The sequence below is a fragment of the Siniperca chuatsi genome, linkage group LG9 (genome assembly GCF_020085105.1).
Source record: "Siniperca chuatsi isolate FFG_IHB_CAS linkage group LG9, ASM2008510v1, whole genome shotgun sequence".
NCBI lineage: Eukaryota > Metazoa > Chordata > Actinopteri > Centrarchiformes > Sinipercidae > Siniperca > Siniperca chuatsi.
In genome coordinates, this window is record NC_058050.1 from 6,857,245 (window position 1) to 6,877,253 (window position 20,009).

The 20,009-nt window shown below is 36.7% G+C and overlaps 1 protein-coding gene across 1 annotated transcript; it reads right to left on the reverse strand.

Annotated features, from left to right (window-relative positions):
- Positions 1-6,793: 6,793 nt before the first annotated feature.
- LOC122881285 lies at positions 6,794-19,047 on the reverse strand. The gene is made up of 13 exons (XM_044207296.1): positions 17,797-19,047; positions 16,741-16,920; positions 16,531-16,641; positions 16,248-16,304; positions 15,942-16,112; positions 14,724-14,843; positions 14,376-14,433; positions 10,719-10,894; positions 10,504-10,614; positions 10,169-10,225; positions 9,725-9,895; positions 8,884-9,000; positions 6,794-8,576 (listed from the first exon to the last, which is right to left on the reverse strand). The coding sequence occupies exons 2-13, from the start codon at positions 16,906-16,908 to the stop codon at positions 8,505-8,507; spliced, it is 1,389 nt and encodes a 462-aa protein (XP_044063231.1). The 5' UTR covers positions 16,909-16,920; positions 17,797-19,047; the 3' UTR covers positions 6,794-8,504.
- Positions 19,048-20,009: the final 962 nt, after the last annotated feature.

The window sequence follows — 20,009 nt, forward strand, 5'->3', positions numbered from 1 at the left end:
GAGACGAACCTTGTTGTCTGGATACCTGTTTGCCAGTGGAACAAGACTGAGACAGAAGGAATTTAAACTTTCCCATTGCTTCCTAACTAAGCAAATCTCTCACAAGTACTTTCCAAATTTCCACTGGCAAGTGACCCAGTTACATCAGTGCTCAGTGAGCTGAGGCCCACACACTGCTTCATCAGCAACTTTGAGAAAAAAAACTTACAGAAAATGAGCCTGAAAATGATCAACACTGACAAACACCTACAGCATGGGAAGACTATATTCTGGATACATTTCACTGAGATAATCACCACTTAAGTTGATATGGCTAACTCGTTAGCAAACAGTTGCTTATTAACACATTCAGCAGTTACAGAGAAACAGTATAATTGATTTGGAGTAGTGTTTGTGTCCATCTGATGAATATAAGTCCATTAGTCACTCTCTTGTAGCTCTCTTTTGGTCTCTACCAACTCCTGAGGGAAATATCTGGTTCTTTAGCTGTTAAATGCTCCACTATGTTCACCAGCTAGCTGCTAACTGTGTCTGTCTGCTGTTTGGTGCTGAGCAGGTAGTGTACAGTGGGTTTTTAGAGATTTTCCAGTGAAAATAGCTGCTTGCTGCGACCGAAAATGACACTATGAATGCAGTGTGAGTGAACCAAAACAGTAAACTTTTAAATTTCCATGATTTAACACCTTGACCTCAGCCTTGAAGGAATGGTAATGGAGTCAATGGGATCCATAAGGAGAATAAAAGAAGCAACAAATAAAAAAAAACATAAAGACACACTGAAATGAGGAAAAAAATCAATAACGTTACTAATGAGCCAATGAGAATTTGAACCCATATTTATCTAAATGTATGCTACTACAAAATTGTGAAACTAAATGTCTAAATAAGACCTCTTTGTAGTAGTAAAGTTTGACATGAAATAATAGAATAGAATTAATAGAGTCAAATGTGTTCCAGTTTTTGGCGTGATCCTTCAGCTCTGTTCTCCCTCCGTATGGAAAGGCTGCTACAGGCCGCTTTCTGTCTACGCCCAGGTGGGTTAAAGGGGCTGCTGACACAAAATATTTGAATAGGGGAAGTGATGCTTTTAATCAGACCAGAATTACTCTTCCATGAATATGATTTGGCCACACAGCCCTGCATTGAGCCCGGCCCATCAGGTGACCTCAGGAACGCAGAAAAACATCACGTGGCAACGAAAAGATTCGCCCGCTTTGCAGGAATACATTGTACTGCCACCCGTCACCTCAGTGTAACCCTCAACTCTGCCTTAATTCAGTCTCAATGGAAATAGCAGTCATTTTGGATTAAAAAAGTGGTCACATATTTTAATCAGATGGTGCAGGTCAGATGGTGCGTGGGAGGGGCTAGATTTCTGAGATGCATCATCTGCTCACTTTAAGATTTGGAAACAAATACGTTGGGTTTCAATCATGAGGAACCAAAAATAGTCTGTTGATGCTGAACGAAGTGAAGGAGACTTCAAAGAAAACCCAATGAAGTTAGTCAGTTACTAATTTGCTCCCATGTAGAGCCCATGTTTAAATGCTTGATCCGTCTTTGAAGGCCTTCTTTGTGGGTCAGCTACTGCGTCCAAACTTGGTCATCTTTAACAGCAGTTAAATATTCTAGCAGTGGTAAGGTTGGGATGACAAGTTATTTTACTTAAAAAGGAATTATTGACCAATAAATGCTGCATGTGCAATTGTTTTATTGGTTGTATTAATATATTCTTGAAGAGTTTCCAGTGGAAAAGAGATCAGCTGTCAGTGCCAGGCCTTGGATTATACCTCAGAGAGGATTCCTCTCACTATGAAGAACAACCTAAACCACTAACCACTGTAAAATGCTTTCCAAAGTATTTGCATTATCTGAGAAGTGTTGCCTTCTGTAGATACATTCCTAAAATGAAAAAAAAAAGATGTCAACTGTGATTGTTGAGTTAGCTGTGTAAACCGTGTAATTCATCTTTGCAGCTGTTGTATTGATGTTGCTTGACAGTGGAGTATTAGAGAAGTTAGCTTTTAGCTTTTTTGGATAATGCTACTCTTGACTAGTCAAAAACGTTGAACTCAACATTATAAATGATCCTTTGTCTGTCTTATTTTTATATTAACAGTGGAAAACTAACTAGAGTATGTGTAATGCGAAAAGGGGTCACTCATAGTGACCAACCCACAGAGAATTATCACCCAACTCTGCAGTTCCCTTCAGCTCTACAGAGCATTTTAGCATTTTATGCTGTTGTTTTGGTTTTTAAGTGATAATATGTCAATGTTGTTACAGTTTGATGTGCTGCCCCCATGTGGCCAAAAATCAACTAATTCAGGTTTCAAGTTTTTGATTGGTGTCAACGCTTTATTAATGAAAATATTATGACTCTGCATCAAGTAAACCGAGAGCCAAGAATTTCTGGGGGGAAAACTCTCTAAAACCACAAACCTGTCCTCAAACACCATGTTTTGACTCTGCACCTCTTGATCCTCTTCTTCACTGTGATCTTCTGTCCTCCCTCCTTACATACCAACGTCTGGGCAAGCCCCAACAAGCTTATGTGGTACTGCTATCTGACTAGATGTCAAAGACAAATATCTACTATGGAGCTTTAAAGGTGGTGTCACAGTTAAGGTAGGTCTGGTATTGTTTTCAAAATGTAACCTGAGGCATCTTTCAGATCCTTTTCTTGCCTTTTAAACAATGTACAAGCAATGACTCCATTATCTGTTATGCAATATAATAAACAATGACACCAGCAAAAACTATGCAAAGCCTTGAGTCCTCATCTCCACCTCTTCAGTATTTAAAATAACTCCTGACTGGTTTATCTTCCATTATGCAGCAAACCAAGATGGGTGGATGGGGGATGGGTACAGAAAAAATTCTGCAGGGCCTTAGTCAGGGAGGTGACCAAGAACCCAATGGTCACTCTGACAGAGCTCCAGCGTTTCTCTGTGGAGAGAGGAGAACCTTCCAGAAGAACAACCATCTCTGCAGCACTCCACCAATCAGGCCTGTATGGTCAAGTGGCCAGATGGAAGCCACTCCTCAGTAAAAGCTACATGACAGTGCGCCTGGAGTTTGCCAAAAGGCACCTGAAGGACTCTCAGATCATGAGAAACAAAAATCTCTGGTCTGATGAAACAAAGATTGAACTCTTTAGCCTGAATGGCAAGCGTCATGTCTGGAGGACACCAGGCACCGCTCATCACCTGGCCAATACCATCCCTACAGTGAAGCATGGTGGTGGCAGCATCATGCTATGTTTTTCAGCGGCAGGAACTGGGAGACTGGTCAGGATCGAGGGAAAGTTGAATGCAACAATGTACAGAGACATCCTTGATGAAAACCTGCTCCAGAGCGCTCTGGACCTCAGACTGGGGCGAAGGTTCATCTTCCAACAGGACAACGACCCTAAGCACATAGGATAACAAAGGAGTGGCTGCAGGACAACTCTGTAAATGTCCCTGAGTGGCCCAGCCAGAGCCCAGATTTCAACCCGACTGAACATCTCTGGAGAGATCTGAAAATGGCTGTGCACCGACACTACCCATCCAACCTGATGGAGCTTGAGAGGTCCTGCAAAGAAGAATGGGAGAAACTGCCCAAAAATAGGTGTGCCACGCTTGTAGCATCATACTCCAAAAGATTTGAGGCTGGAATTGGTGCCAAAGGTGCTTCAGCAAAGTATTGAGCAAAGGCTGTGAATACTTATCTACATGTGATATTTTTTGTTTTATATTTTTAATTATTTTGCAACAATTTCAAACAAACTTCTTTCACATTGTCATTATGGGGTATTGTTTGTAGAAGAGGAAAATAATGAATATAATCCATTTTGGAATAAGGCTGTAACATAACAAAATGTGGTAAAAGTTGAGCGCTGTGAATACTTTCCGGCACTGCACTGTACTTTCTTTCTACTCCCCAGACCTGCCATCCACCAGATGACCTTAGACTTTCCACCAAACTTCCTCATTCCCCTGCTCACCTATTCTCACTTCTCTCATCAGCCCTGCAGTCACCTGACCTTCTGCTTGTTCACCTGCTCACCTGTTCTCACTTCCTTCATCAGCCACTCACTACATATACTGTACTTTGTTCCTTTGCCAGTTCATTCCTAGTTACCATGTGCCTTGTTGCTGTCTTGCTTTGTGTTTTCCGTCACTCAAACCTGGACCTGCCTGCCTGTTACCAATCTGCCTGCATATCTACCAGTCAATCACTGAAATCACCAGATGTCACCAAATCATTGAACTGCACCAGTTTGCTTCTTCTGTCTGCATTTGGGTCCATTCCCCATTGTCCTGCATAATCCACTGTGACACACACAGATTTATCCTACTGGTCCAGGGTTTGAACCAGCAACCTTCAGTTCACAAGTCAGCTTCTTTAAATTTTAGGTCAACACTGCTTAAAAGTTAGAAGCAACATTGCTGAAAAATACCATGTGCTTAAAGGAAGTTCAACTTTTTGATTTCCTTTGTTTCTCAACTGAACAACCTATTGTTTGTGCCCTTTTCAGCTGTGTTTACAGACCTAATTGATGTAAACAAATCAGAAATCATTATTAATTTGCACATAAGGCAAGGCAAGTTTATTTGTATAGCACATTTCAACAAGGCAATTCAAAGTGCTTTACATAAAACATAAAAGCAACAGTTGGTGCCTAGTGTTAGTCTGTCTTTAAAAAGATATGTCAAACAATTTGAGAGTGATATCAGCTTCCAATCCTGTGTTTTGAATTTTTGGCAATGGGGGAGCTGTACCTTTAAATACAGTTTAAATGCAGACATCCCAAACTCATCATTCAGGATTGATAATACATGAAAAACACAGACATACCTGTGGCTCTGCCTTAAGCCACTCTATGTGATTGTAACTGTATTGTGCAACAGGAATTCAGCATGAATCAACAAGTACGTTTGAGGCACCTGCTTTTAATGAGAAAAGAATATTGTAGGCCACACAAAAATAGGACAGGTGCCTCTGTCATGTTCAGATATTTATGGGTCTAAAGCTTGCAAGAATAAAACTCTATTCTGAGAGAAGTCTGACGCATTGTGCTGTTTAGGGGTGATTAAAATGTAATTTAAGGATGATAGTTGTTGGTTTGAATCACAGTTCAGAGTACTTACTAGGTAGATACTGTATATAAATTCACCTGTTACAGGCCGTAGCCTGTAACAGTAGCCTCAGACTGACTTACATCGTCAGCTGAGCTCTGAATAAGTTTAGAATAACTTTATGTAAATAAGTCCAGATGTAAAATAAATACATTTTAAACCAGATTAACACTTGCTCAATTTGAAACTCAAAGCAATGATTCAGCACTGTCATGACACTGTCAATCCATGTGCATCAGGTTGGTAGTCAAGTATACAAATAATGAACTTGTAATGAGAACAGTTCAACAAGGATAATATGCAAGGCTGTCTTCATCTGTAGACAGACTCAGCTAATCCTTCTCTCAGCCATAACAAACTGATATTAACTGTGAGTTTAAATTAAATCATTTTTTGTTTTCTTTTGCAAGGATAAATAAGATGACGTGACCCAGTGTTCTTTATGATATTCCCACACTTTTTGAGTTATTGCGAAACTAATAATATTTGTATTTACTTTGTTAGTGTCCATCATGTCAACACATCCTCCTCCAACATTCCTCTCATTTTACCAAGTTTAAAGGCTGAAAATATGAAAAGATATCTGTAAAAAAAAAATCTAGATTTTTGTATTTAGTTGTCACAAATGTCACATTGACATTTATTATTTCCTAGCCTAATATGCATTATTGATATTCTGGGATTTAAAACCTATATCGTCAATATTAAACAAGCCAATATTCATATTGTGTAAAGTTGAGCTTGGGGATGGGATATGTTTATTCATAGTCACTGTAATCACTGTTAGTTTCTCAAAATAATGAAACATGCACAAATAAGGAAAAACCCACAGTTTAGCAGGTAACGTACAGGCATGTGAGTGTGAATTTAAGAGAATGAGCACCACCTTCTGGTGTCATCACAGGTTTAAGGAAATTAATGAAATGAAACCACATACAGCCCCACAATGAAGAAAAGATTACCCTCAGTGTCCAGTTTAATAGGTACTTTATGATCATTTTGGAGGATGCAGATGGGAGACTGTGGAATTGTAATCTGTTATACTGACACGTGTTTCTATTATTTTATCCCACATTCTTATCAATGAGGGAATAAATAACAGAAACACTTCTCTGTATAATGCAATACAGTTCAACAGCACCACAAACTGCAGCCTCCTGTACAAAACTTCATGGCAATCCATCCAATAGTTGAGATATTTCAGTCTGGACCACTGCGGTGGACCAGCTGACCGACATTGCCGTCCATATATACATTTCCTACTTACCCCTAGAGGTATGCAGAAGGTTTTGGTTTTATTTGCAGAGGTTTTGCGATAACTACCTCCCCAATACAACTGAAGTAAATGTTTAAACATTTCTTTTGTGAGGCTGACAGAAAAGCTACATTTGAAAATTCAACAGCGATGTATCTTTCAGCTTTGACCAATTTTACTCTGAGTAGAAAATAGTCCCTAATGAAAAACAGAGATAAGGAATGAAATGACTGAAAAGAGCAAAACCAAAAGTCGCACCATTTTAATAGTTGAGATTAGCTAATTAGTTAATTGGTTGTCTAGCTATTCCCCCCTACTTACAGGCTTTATGCTAAGCTAGGCTCTACTCACCTCCCAGAGACAGACATATCAATCTTCTCATCTAACTCTCAGAAAAAAAGTGTATTTGCCAAAATATTGAAGTATTCCTTTAATTTAAGGTAATTGGTTACACACATTTTGTTTATATGTGTTCAGAACAGTGGGTCAGTTTCTGAATGTCTTAAAATCTCAGGACATGTAAAAGTAAATAGTTAGTCACAGCAACATGAACCAGTAACTTTTGATTGATTCCCTTTTACTACAGAGTATAAAATTATGATCACAATCTTACTGGTCTCAATAGTCTAACTGGTCATAAATAAATAAATAAAAGCCTGGTGGGAGGGCAGTTTCCCAGAAAGTGCATACTTCCTTGTTTTTGCCTCCTCATGTTCTCAATATCAGATATCACAAAAAAGGGATGTAATAAAATATTTCACACAAAAAATTTCTTTTATCCCTCACCTCACTTTTTGTCTCTCAGACTCTAAAAACATGGTTACCATTACAAAATATCCATAACTCCTAGTTCACAGCTATCTCCTTACTAGGTTCACATTGTTAGAGTCGTTTGTTTGTTTAGTGAACTGGCCTGGTTCTGCTTCATTGTTATAATACAATACTCTCTTTCACTGCAACACACTGGTTTACAGCCTGACCTTTCAGTTAGCAGCACCAACAATGACACTTCCCGTCTATGCGTTTGATTTCTCCAAAATAAAAGCAACAAATTGATGATGTTTAAACACAGCAGAACAAAAAGGCAGTAAATTAAAAGTACAAGTAATACAAATAAATACAAATATAATAAATAAAAGAAAAATAAATATTTGTAATAATCAATAATGATCAATAAATTAAAGCTCCAGCTTCTAAAAGGTAAGGATTTGCTTCTTTTTATGTTACTTTAAATAGAATATCTTTGGGTTTCCGACATCCCTTTGGGCTCTGGGAAATTGGTCATTTTTCATAATTTTTAGTACATTTAATTCATCAATTATATTGATGAATTAATGGAAATAAGCTACAGTAAGCTAACCGGCTGCTGGCTGTATCTTCATATTTAGCATACAGACTATATCGTCTAACTTGCGACAAGACAGTGAATAAGTGTATTTCCCAAGATTTCAAAATCTGTCTTTAAGTGAAAGGCACTGATTCCAAATCACACACTACACCGCAGGAAAGCAGCAGCACACATTCACTGCTGGAAATCAACAAAACCATTTGACGATGTCCTTCCTTTCCACACATCTTACGCCAACAATCCTGTAATTTCTCCTAAGCTTCAGTGTGTTAACACTATAGGATGTGGCGGATGTGTCTTGTACATGTTGTTTGGGATCACTCCTCCTTGAACCTGAACTAACCTGAGAGCTCGAGTACACAGTTTAGTGCTTTAAACAGTCCGTTCAGCCACATCAAGGAAAATATATATATATTTCCCACTTACTCCATGGTATCTAGCCATGCTGATAGTTTTGTTTTTATCTGCCATGATTTTGAGATGTCTCCCCAATGAAGTAAATGGAATGTAACTCAAAAAGTTTGTACAGCTTTCTCTCACCTCTCTTTATTCAAGTACTTTTACTTTAAAACATAATTCACAACCTGATAGAAAAAACATTTCCAATCACATTGTGACAGACTCCAGAGTGAATTTTCTCTTTGGCGTAAAATTGTAGTGTCTTTGAAGTAGTTTTGATTATTTTCAGCTGCTATATGTTTTAAAAAATTTGTACAAGGATTGCAAAGATGTGTTGCTTATTCATACTCATACATCTTTGTGTGTGGATGAATTGATTTTAGGCACCAGGACTGGTCATGACGACTTCCTTCAACAGTGGCTGGTAAATCTCAACATCTCTGCCACCCTGCTGACACAGAACAAAATAAACTTTCATAAAGTAACAACACGACAAAGTTGAGAATTCTACAGTGAGACTTTACTGAATCTATTTTTGTTCAACTATACTTTATAATAGTGTTACTCATGTTGTACAAATACTACAAACAGTAATCCAGCTGTTATCACATAAACTGTAGACTTATGTAACCACTACCATTACTACTACTACTAATGCTACTGATGTTGGTAGTCCAGCAGCTAATAGGAATACTACAAGTACTATTAACCACTGTTTTACTTGGATTGTAATCTTGTGTGTTTGTCTTGGTTCATACCTCTTCCTTCTTCCTATTGACCAGAGCCTTGATGCCCAGAACAGCAAAGCTAATGCAGACACACAGCTGGAGAGCAGCCAAGACGATCATCGTAATGTCCATGGCTGTCAACAAGCGCTGACAGAGACAAGAAATAAAAAACAAAAGAAAGGTTTCAACTTGATTCAAATAGTATTTCAACTAAACTTCAATTTAAAATGTAAGTATTAATGATTTACTCTGTACAAACAATACAGTGATTCCTCCACTGTGAAACTGCCAAAGTCAGTACTGATTGTGTTTTCAAGTTTAACATTAAACGACAAGGCTGGAAAAATTCTATATTTTTCTCATTGTCAACAAATCCCATTTAAAGGACAACAATGAATTGATCTGTGTATCAAAAGCCTCGTATTGTTGTCCATAAATGATTATAAACACATCAACAAGCCTCATTGTTGCCGTGGGTGACATGTTCCTTCATTACCACAAACACACACACTGTTTATTTTGAATTAATCCCACATACACCGTCCTGCTGCACTACTTTGAGCATCAAATGGATATTAATCCGCAGCTGAAAATAGTCCCCAACAAATGCTCTTTTAACTCCTCTCTGAGTAACGTTTGCTAAAATCTCCAGTGTGTCCAGCTGTTTTAAAAAGTTGCTGAATCTATGAATTTGTGAGCTGTTTTTAAAGATTTATGTCATCAGTAGGAATGAATGGGCCATGACAGCCACAGACAGGGTAGAGAAGTTAGAAAGTATTGAGAGACGGACAAATACTTTTTTTTTTTCATGAGATTTGTTGACAATAAAAAAAATATAGCAACCAGCTTTACCCTTTAAAAATATGCTTACCTGGGCAACGTATGCCACATATCTGCAGTTATCATCATAACTATCAGCATTGTAGCTGCTCCAGTCACACATATTGGCGACAGAGGCATCTCCCAGGTCTATGGCATACAGCACAATGCCAATAATGGCAAAGATGGATCCGACTATGTTCACAAACACAGTAAAGCCAACCTGAGAGGAAAGACTCCATTATTCTTTTGACTTCACAGTGTACGTTTTTACACAATCAATGAAGAATCACCTCAACAACTTACAATTGGCTCTTTCACAGTGTTTCATGGTTTATTCAACTGATGATGGTGAAGATATTAAATTCATTACAGTGATCTTAGAAAGGCAGAGTGTAAAAGTGACCAGGGTGCTTATTCAGACATGAGACCGACATGTTAAATCACCCTAACATAAAGGGGTGCGTGTCTGAAAGGGCCTTTAGTCTTTACTTACCAAGCAAAGAGAGGGGAACTGGCCGGCAAAAATGGACATGATTCCAGCTGCGATGAACTGAAGAGAGGACATCAGACAGTTCAGTGAAATTCAAGCAAAGTTATTCTTTAGAATCAGTAGATGTCGTTATCAATTTAGGAAATGCTCCGGCCATAAAATCCTCCTTGCATTTGAAAAAGTTCTGGTAATTGTGTCTGTTTGGTAAAGCATTTTAAAAACATCAAGAAAATTCCTGCTTTTGCCATTATACTCAAGAGTAATGTTAAAAAAATAAATAAATAAACATGCTCTCAAGCTAATATATAACACAATATAACACAACAATATTAGTTTACCACAGCACCCAGCCAGTAAGCAGCTCCTAAACTGGTTAAATCTCCAGGATGTGTGCTTGTTCGTCCTGGCCCAAGTCCAATGTTGAACAGGCCCGCCATGATCTGTACAGTCTGTAAAATATTCAAAACAATTACATCTCATTGTCTTACACTTGAACAACTTAACATCTTAAGACCACCACTTAATACTGCATCTGAATTTCAACTTCTCTCACCCCAAGTGCTGAAACTACATTGGTCTGCATCAGCCCCTTGTACACTGAGCAGCACGTCGGACTGTAGCAAAGAGCCTTGAGGATTTGGCACAGTGGTGGAAACATGCTCTGACTGTCAGCCGCCACCGTGACCACAGTCACTCCCTTGTCTTTGACAACAGTGATGGACATCTCTCACACCTGCAACATGACATGGAGATTTTAGGAGGAATGGTTGGATAGATGGATAGATACAGTACTTTATTAATTGCAGTTACAGCAGCCAAGTAATACATAAATCACAAAGCAAACAACATAAGGATGCTCAGAGAGGTAGATAAGAATTAAAGTAATAAAAATATACATAATTTAACTTTAACTTGAAGTAGAAACTGAACTAAAACCAAAACTAAACAAGACTCTAATTCTAAATATACACAATGATAGTGCCGGGTGATATTCTGTACATGATTAGTACAAGTCTAGTATATACTGTATATTGTCTTGCATTGGTACAGCAAGGTACTTCATTGAAATTGCATAGATGACTATTGAGAATATACAGTGAATCTATACACACACACACACACACTGGTGTGTACATGTATGAAATAAACAGGAATGTATGTACAGGTATGTAACATACAGGTATAATACAGAGATCAACAGTAAAATGATTTTATAATAAAAAAGTAATTTTGTCAGTCAACCTGAGGATAAAGCTCTTGAGCCTCTGGTATTTTGTGTTTTGTGTAAGTGACTGTTAACATTTCTAGATGGAAAGTCAATCAAACAACTTCAAAGAGACACAAAACGACCACAAAATGACACCAAACAAGGCTATTTGGAGATACAGATAGCAGCTATTTATTGATATTATTTCATATAAGAATATTTAAAGTTGTTTATTTGGCATTCATTTATTACACTAAATAAACAACGTAACTATTAATCAGCTACAGTTTACTATTACCAGGAACCAGGGTTTAGGGCTCTTAACACATTTTTACTTATTTTACAAATGTGCCCCAGTCTGGCCCCCGCATTCAAAAGTTTCTAAACCCACCGCTGCCTATCAGCCAAAACATGTAGCTGTGCAGTCACATAAATGTGCTTTGGGGCAGTAAGATTATACAAGAGCAACAATTAATCAATTAATCAATTAGTTGATTAAGAGAAAATTAATCTGCAACTATTTTGATAATCAATTAATTTATCAATTAATTTTTTTAAGCCAAAATGCAAAAAATTCCCTAGTTCCAACTTCTCAAATGTGTTGATTTGTCTCTTTTCTCTGTTTCATATCATTGATCATCAGGCAGGCAAACTCAGTGTCCTCTATTAAATCTCTTCTTAAAACTCACTTTTATCTAATGCCTTTTTCTAACCGATGGTAGCCTATTTGTTGTAACTAATTTAATTACTTTATCGTGTATATTAGCTTATGTTTTGGAGCTAATTTACTTATATTACAGGTTTTTATTGTAAAGCACTTTGTAACTTTGTTTTTGAAAGGTGCTATATAAATAAAGTTATTATTAGAATTGTAAGCTGAATATTTTGGGGGTTTGGACTGTTGGTCAGACAAAACACAACATGTGATCATGCCACCTTGAGCTCTAGGAAAATTTGATTGGCATTTTATAGACCAGAGGATTAATCTATTAGATATAATCCATTAGATTATATTGTACATATTGCTCCTTAAAAAATGCGAATGAGCTTCATAATTAACTAACTGTAAATATGGTCCAGAGGCTTTAGTTGCCAAAGTAAACATTATTTACTTCAGTTTTATGCACAAGTCCCTCCCTGAGGTGTGATTGCTGTATGCTGTGAAAGGTGTGGACTCACTGAATAGTATTCACAATATAAACCAGCACTTATTTGAGATATGTAACACCTGTGATTAAGTGTTCTTTCATCACAGCGAGTATGGCATTTATCACTATGTTAAAAATAAGAGTTGTGCAGGTTTTAGGTTCACAAACAGGTTTTTGTCCTTTGGAGGGAGCAGGTTCAGTTTCCCAGAAAGTTCAGCCCTGCTTTGTGTTTGTCACCTCTTATCCTAAAGCTAACACGACAAAAGGATGTAATAAAAACTTTCACAAAACTGAGGAATCAGGGTCTTGAATATCGCCCAACAACACACACACACACAGGTTTTAAAAAAAAAAGTTCAAAATAATAAATCAAATAAAATGTTAATTTGATAACATCCTTTCCAACTTTCCATAACCCACCTCTCTCTCGCAGACCTTAAAAACCTGATTACCATTAACAAAACGTCCATATCACCCAGTTCAGAGCTCAATAAACAGGTTGTCTCATTGTTAAGGTCAAATTATTATGAATTATGTGTTTGTTGTGCAGAGAACTCACCTTGTCATTCACAGACTCCCTGTTACTGCGACAGTCTGGTTTGCAGATGGTGAGTTCTGGCTGCGGCAACAAACCTGATACCTGATTCCTGTCGCCCTTTCGATTTCGTCAAAATAAAAGCGTCATTACCAAAATTATCTCTTAAAATGTATTTTTAAAGTATTTTGCACAAAAAAATAATAATAATTAGCAGTAGTAGTTAGATTCTTTACTTGATGAAAAGCAACACCTCAATGTAAGTGTATATTATAAGTAACCAGCCTGCAATCAAATTTTTACTTACTTTTGCTAATACATCTGTGTTCAGTATCAAAAATGTAAAGTACAATACTTCCTTCAGATATTGCAGTACAAGCACAAGTTGGGAATCCTCAAAAAGACTACAATACACTCAAAACTGATTTGCACTTGTGTGAAAGTACACAAACACTTTGTGCCTCTATAAATAGACTTTCATTCATTCTGTCCAACAATATTTGTGGTAATCTTTGTGCTTTTATAATGGCAGTTTTGGATCAGATACCAAATAAATGTGTTATTTTCAACATTTTTAAAATTGCTCGCTTTATTTTAAAAGGGACGTGTCAAAACTGGATACCTACTCTTGCCAGAAAACATATTTGAATATAAGAAGAAATAAAAATCTGTGTTTTTGCATTAGCTATTACAAGCATTGTATATCCACATGTATTATTTATAATCTTTTATACAATATTCAAACCAAAATTAAGATTTCACTTAACCTTCATTATTTTGAGCATCTTGAGTATCATAGTTAAGTCCACCACAGTGATTCTTGAGCTACATAATGTCATAACTGCTGCTCAGTGTGTTTAAGGATGTGGAGTGTTGCTTGTACATCCACCACCTTGAACTTGAACTACCCTAAAAGCTCTGGTATGCATTCTGCTGCTTTAAATGGTCAGTACACCTAAAACACTTTCAGTTAACCCTGGTGGCATCTATGCACTTTGGTTTGTATTTATCTGCTGAGATTTTGAGATATGCAGCCTCCCCAATATAACTGAAGTGAATGGAATTTCATCAGTGAAAAATTACAACTGAAAAACCATTGTACATGTTTTTATTCAAGCAAGTTTACTTTAAAAAATAATTCACAAGCAGATAGAAAAAAAATATTCAACTCACAGATTGTAAAAAAAAGAATGGTAATGTCCTTGTGATATAAAGCAGTTTTGATTACTTTCAGCAAGTGTGTGCACACAAGTATTATAATGAGGTGCTGCATATTCATAGTCATGCATCCATGTGTTAATCTGAAATGATTTTAAGCACCAGGACTGATCAGGAGGACCTCCTTCACTGGCAGCTGATCTTCAATATCCTTGCCAACCTGTTTGCACAGAAAAAGCTAACTTTAATAAAGCAAAAACAGGATAAAGTCGAGAATTCTACAATGTGACTCTTTACAGAATTTAACACTGCAAGTTACTGCACCAGAAATGCAGCTGCTACTACTTTTATCCCTACTACAACAACTATAGCTGTTATTCCTACTTCTGTTCCCACTCCAGCTGCTATTACTGCTCGTACTACTGATACTTTGCTTCATCTTTTTGAATATACCATCTAGCTGTCCTCTAATTCATGTGTACATATGTGCATTGTCTTCTTGATCCATACCTCTTCCTTTTTCATCTCACTGGTCAAAGCGCTGATGCCCAGAATAGCAAACCTAATATTGACACAGAGCTGAAGAACAGCCAGGGCGATCAGTGCGACATCCATGGACGTCAACAAACTCTGATGGATGAGAAATCAAAACATTTTTTTTAAATTCAATTTAATAAAAAATATTTAAACTAGTATTTGAACTAATTTTCACACTTGCAATTCAGTGCAAAGATGCTTACAAACGGCCAAAGAACTGAAAATCAAATTGCCAAGTTGGACAACTGACTCTAGTCGTGCCATATACTGTATGACTGCAGTAACTAAGTAGATTTACTCAAGTACAGTAGTTTAGTACATATTTGAAGTACTTGTACTCTACTTGAGTATTTCCAGTTCATGCTAATATTGTACTTTTTACTCCACTACTATTTGACAGCTTTAGTTACTAGTTACTTATAAATGAATTCAAAAAATGAAGTGCTCATAGAATATGATGCTTTGTTAAAAATATAAGTACCCAACAGTATAGACAAGTAGAGCTGAAATAAGTAGTTGATTAATTGATTAGTCGATTCACAGAAAATTAACTGGCAACTATTTTGATAATCGATCATTTTTCAAGCAAAAACATTTCATAGTTCCAGCTTTTGTGAGGATTTGCTGCTTTTCCTTTTAATTATTTTAATTTATTTGTAATCATTTTGAGGTTAGGACTGTTGGTTGGACAAAACAAACATTGTGAAGGTGTCACTTTGGGCTCTGAGTAATTGTGACGGCTTTTCACACTATTTTCAGACCAAACAATCTATTGCTTAACCGAAAAAATAATCAGCAGATTGATCCATAATGAAAATAATCATTAGTTGCAGTCCTATACAACATTGTTATGACTTTGCTCCAGGTCAACCAACTACAACAGCAAAATCCTGCTGTTACATTAATGCATGAGTAATAATAATCAAATGATATTATATATATAATAGATATAATAGATAGATATAATATAATAGAATTTCACAGGGGCCATTTTTCTATATTGAGTACTTTTACTTTCAATACTTAAAGTACATTTCCCGGATTATACTCACATACTTCTACTTAAGTAACATTTTCAATGCAGGACTTTTACAGTGTGATATTAGTACTTTTACTTAAGTAAAGGCTCTGAATACTTCTTCCACAACTGTATGATTGTGTTTTCCAGTTTAACTTTAGAAGTATGCTTACCTGGGCAAAGAGCGCCACATTTCTGCAGTTGTCGCTAAAATGATCAGCATTGTTCCTGCTGCGGTCACACATCCAGAGGAGAGAGGCATCTCCCAGGTCTATGGCATACAGCACAATGCCAGTAATGGCAAAGATAGCTCCAACAATGTTCATAAACACAGTGAAGCCCACCTGAGAGGAAAGATCCCTTCTATTAAAAGTCCAGTTCAAGCAGTATTTGATAGTGTTTTGCATTTCAACTAAAATAGAAGACACATTATCCTTTTTACAGTACAGTGCATATAATGGAATTTGGTGTCTACTTACCAAGCAGGGAGAAGGGAACTGTCCAGCCAAAATGGACATGATTCCAGTTACAATGAACTGATGAGAGGTCAGCAGACAGCTCATATCAGTGACAATCAAGCAGAAACTTTTGTATTTGTTTACCAATTTTGCTCTCGTGTCCCTCAACAATATCGTTGTTTAGAGAATCCTCTCACAGTGGAACTCCCTGCGTGTGACATAACACACCTAACACAGCTACTAAACAAGAGACATTACATTAATGTGCTCTCATGGTAATATTAACACAACGATATTATTTTACCACAGCACCCAGCCAGTAAGCAGCTCCTAAACTGGTCAAATCTCCAGGATTTGTGCTTGTTCGTCCTGGTCCAAGTCCAATGTTGAACAGGCCAGCCATGATCTGTATAGTCTGTAAAAGATTCAATTAAATCTCATTGTCTTATACTGAACATCTTAAGACCACCAGTAAATAGCTATATGTGAATACATTTATTTTAATTCCTCTCACCCCAAGAGCTGTAGTGACACTAGTCTGCATCAGCCCCTGGTACACAGAACAGTACTCTGGACTGTAGCAAAGAGCCTTCAGGATCTGGCAGAGTGGAAGGATGCTCTTACTGACAGCTGCCACGGTGATGACGGGCACACCCTTGTTTTTGACAACAGTTTTGGGCATCTTCACACACACCTGTTACATAAAATGGGAGTTTTTTTCTATTTTTTGTAGAGATTGGTTCAATGATGCAAATGTGTCTCCTCTTGACCAAGTCTGTCCTCTTGAATTATGGCACTTTTGACGTGAGGTTGAAGCTCTTAAGTCGCTCATTTTGTTTTGCGTGTGTGTGTGTGTGTGTGTGTGTGAGGGGTGGGTGTTTGCAGAGGAGAAAGGGTCAGCGTATGAATGTGTTAAAGTCTCAGCACATGCCAAAATAAACAGAGAGTGGTATCAATCAACAACCCTATCAAATCCAAATATGCAGATGTATTACGGCCGTGGGTTATGCTATAAGGCAGCAAGATTAGACCTATTGTCCCTTACACGCAAAAAAACCCATAGCTTGAAGTTCTTTATTTAGTAACTCTAAAATATGCTGCAGAGGCTTCAGCTGCCAAAGCAAAAGCATTGTTTGTTTCAGTTTTATACCTACATAATACATTTTATCTGAGGTGTTGTCTCAGCTACATCAAACTATTTATTTTAAGTATTTATCACATTGTCATAAGGTGTACTTGATATTAAAATTTAGCAGATTCTGAATCTATTGAACCTTTTTCAAATTTAAGTTTTGTCATCTGGAGGCTGGATGTCTTGTCATTTAGTTTTCTTTTAGGGAAAAGTTCAGTATCTTAGAAAATGCTACACTTTCTTCTTTGCTTATAACTGTTTTTTACCTTATGCACTTATGCATATCCCAAAACTCACCTCTCTCACAGACCACAAAAACAATATAAGTATAAATATTCAGTTTTGGCAATATTCAGTTTCAGAGCTCACTCAACATGTTGTCTCCTTGTAAAGTTCACATTATTGTCAGTCATGAGTGTGTTTGTGTAGAAAACTCACCTGTTAATGATTTGATGCTGTAATTGCTACAATCTGGTTCCTCTTTCAGCAGCCTCAGTTCATCTGGCAGCAACAAAAATGTTACTTCCTGTAAGACCGTTCAATTGTTTTCAGAATAAAAGCCCCATTTCCACCAAACACTCAGTGGTGCTGGAAGAAGCTGTAAGCAACAAAGGTAATAAGCATCATTGTGAGAAAGCACAACATTTCCCTCTGAAATGTAGTGGAAGAAATTCAGTGGAAAGCATAAATTATTGTATATAGTTATATTGTATATTGTGTATAGTTGTTGTATATGTCTTGTCTGAAAATTTTAATTCAGCCAACAACAAAGGTCTGCTGATCAGTAGGGTCATTATTTCAGTAGAGTTTTAATTTTTATTCAGGCTGCAAAATAGCTTTATATTCAGTGGTAAATCCTGTGTTTTGTAAGCACACCTTTTTTACATTCATAACCCCTTTCTCTACTTAGAACTTGATATTTCATAAAAGCTTACCTATTCAAAAAAACACTTCCCCTGGTGCTGGGTGGCTGGACAGTCATAGTGCACATGTATCGGGGAAAGGTTTCTCTAAAGCTAAATCGCTAACTAAACTCAGAGGAACTGTTGGATACTACCAACAACTATTAATAATGTTTCTCATGACATAATGCTGGCCTTTAATTGTGGCCTCGATGGCTCTGTTTTCGCTCACAGAAGTTTGATAGTTATTTTTTGGCAGTGTTGACGGCTCGAGGAGTCTTTTTTCACCATAATCTGACATTAAAAGTTGTCAAGACAATGCCACAGAGGCTGTACTATTTTCATTTATTTGTAGAGGATGAACATCAGGTCAGGGGGAGAGTCATTAAAGGTTTTTCATTTTAGATTTTCAGAATTAAAATTATTTTACGCATTAAGTACAGTAAATTTACAGGAATTGCAGTTGATGTAAACATACTTCACTACAGTACTTTATTTTCTCTAATTTAAATTTTTAAAGATTAAAAACCAGTTGAAATGATTTAATTATGATTCAATGTTCCCCGTACTAGCAAATAAACTGATTTCTGTTTACATTTGAATTCACTAAATTAGTATAAAATTGATCCAAATTCACACCAGATTAACAGATTCCAACTGCTCAGTGTGCATGAATCTCACTGAACAAATAGGAGACAGTATAAACAACAGCCTTACAGTAAATGTTTTCAGCATGATGATCAACTTAAAACAGGCCTGGTGTGATTGTGCATATTACCAGAGCAAACAGGAAATTCCCAACCAGAATACACATGACACCAAGCAAAACAGACTGAGGGGATGATGAAAAGGGAAAGTACATTTTTTCTGTTGACAGTTTTAGTTTCTGCTGAAGAGACAGATGACTGTGAGCAATTTCCGAGTCGAAACTTCTCTACTTACAAAACAGATGATTAGCTGAAAAAAAAACCCGACCTCTGATACAGGTAAGACCAGGGGTGGAAGAAGTATTCAGATTCCTACTCATGTAAAAGTATTATTACGTATTATCAGAAAAATGTACTTAAAGTAACATTAGTAAAAGAGCCTGTTGTGCATTGTGCTTTACCATTGCTATTTATATTATAGGATTATTAACAGATGCCTTAATGTGTGAACAGCATTTTTGTTGTAATTAACTACTTTAAGTTTTGCGCAATTCAATCTTCAAAAACCTCAATCTTATAGAGACATTTCAGTCCTAAAAACCTTTGTGCAGTAATAATACTTAATCTGTTTTTAATATAAATAAACTTGTTTAAAAATGTTATAAAACATGAATAGAAAAATTGATTGAATAAACTAGGGAGACGCTGACAATGTTGTTATATGTAAGATGTTATTATTATGATTTGGAAGAGATGGCCTGCATTGTTTGTGATAGCAAAGTGATGGGTGGGACAAACCTTGATAGAAATGATAGGTACTTAAATTATGACATGTGAATGGTAGCAATGGATTGTGATGTTTGCACAATGTGTCATTACTTTTGGATATGTGCATAGCAGCTACAGTATATGAACAGTAATACTTGCCCTGGTTGTTGCTATCATTTTGATATAGGAGTGATAATTATACTTACCATGTATACTATTGTTACGCTGGTATGTGAGTCATAGCAATATGATACGTAATGCCAACGTTTACCCTGTGTATTTTTTTTCCTATTATTCTATTGTTATCCTTTCTGTTTATGTCTTTGTTCTATGT

What these genes read in the sequence shown, in the direction of transcription:
- LOC122881285 (XM_044207296.1), bottom strand. Translation starts at nt 16,908, where the DNA reads ATGCCCAAAACTGTTGTCAAAAACAAGGGTGTGCCCGTCATCACCGTG. An exon ending in GTGTCACTACAGCTCTTGGG is followed by an intron (nt 16,642 to 16,740) that starts GTGAGAGGAATT and finishes AATCTTTTACAG; the next exon opens with ACTATACAGATCATGGCTGG. An exon ending in GTGAGATGAAAAAGGAAGAG is followed by an intron (nt 14,434 to 14,723) that starts GTATGGATCAAG and finishes CTGTGCAAACAG; the next exon opens with GTTGGCAAGGATATTGAAGA.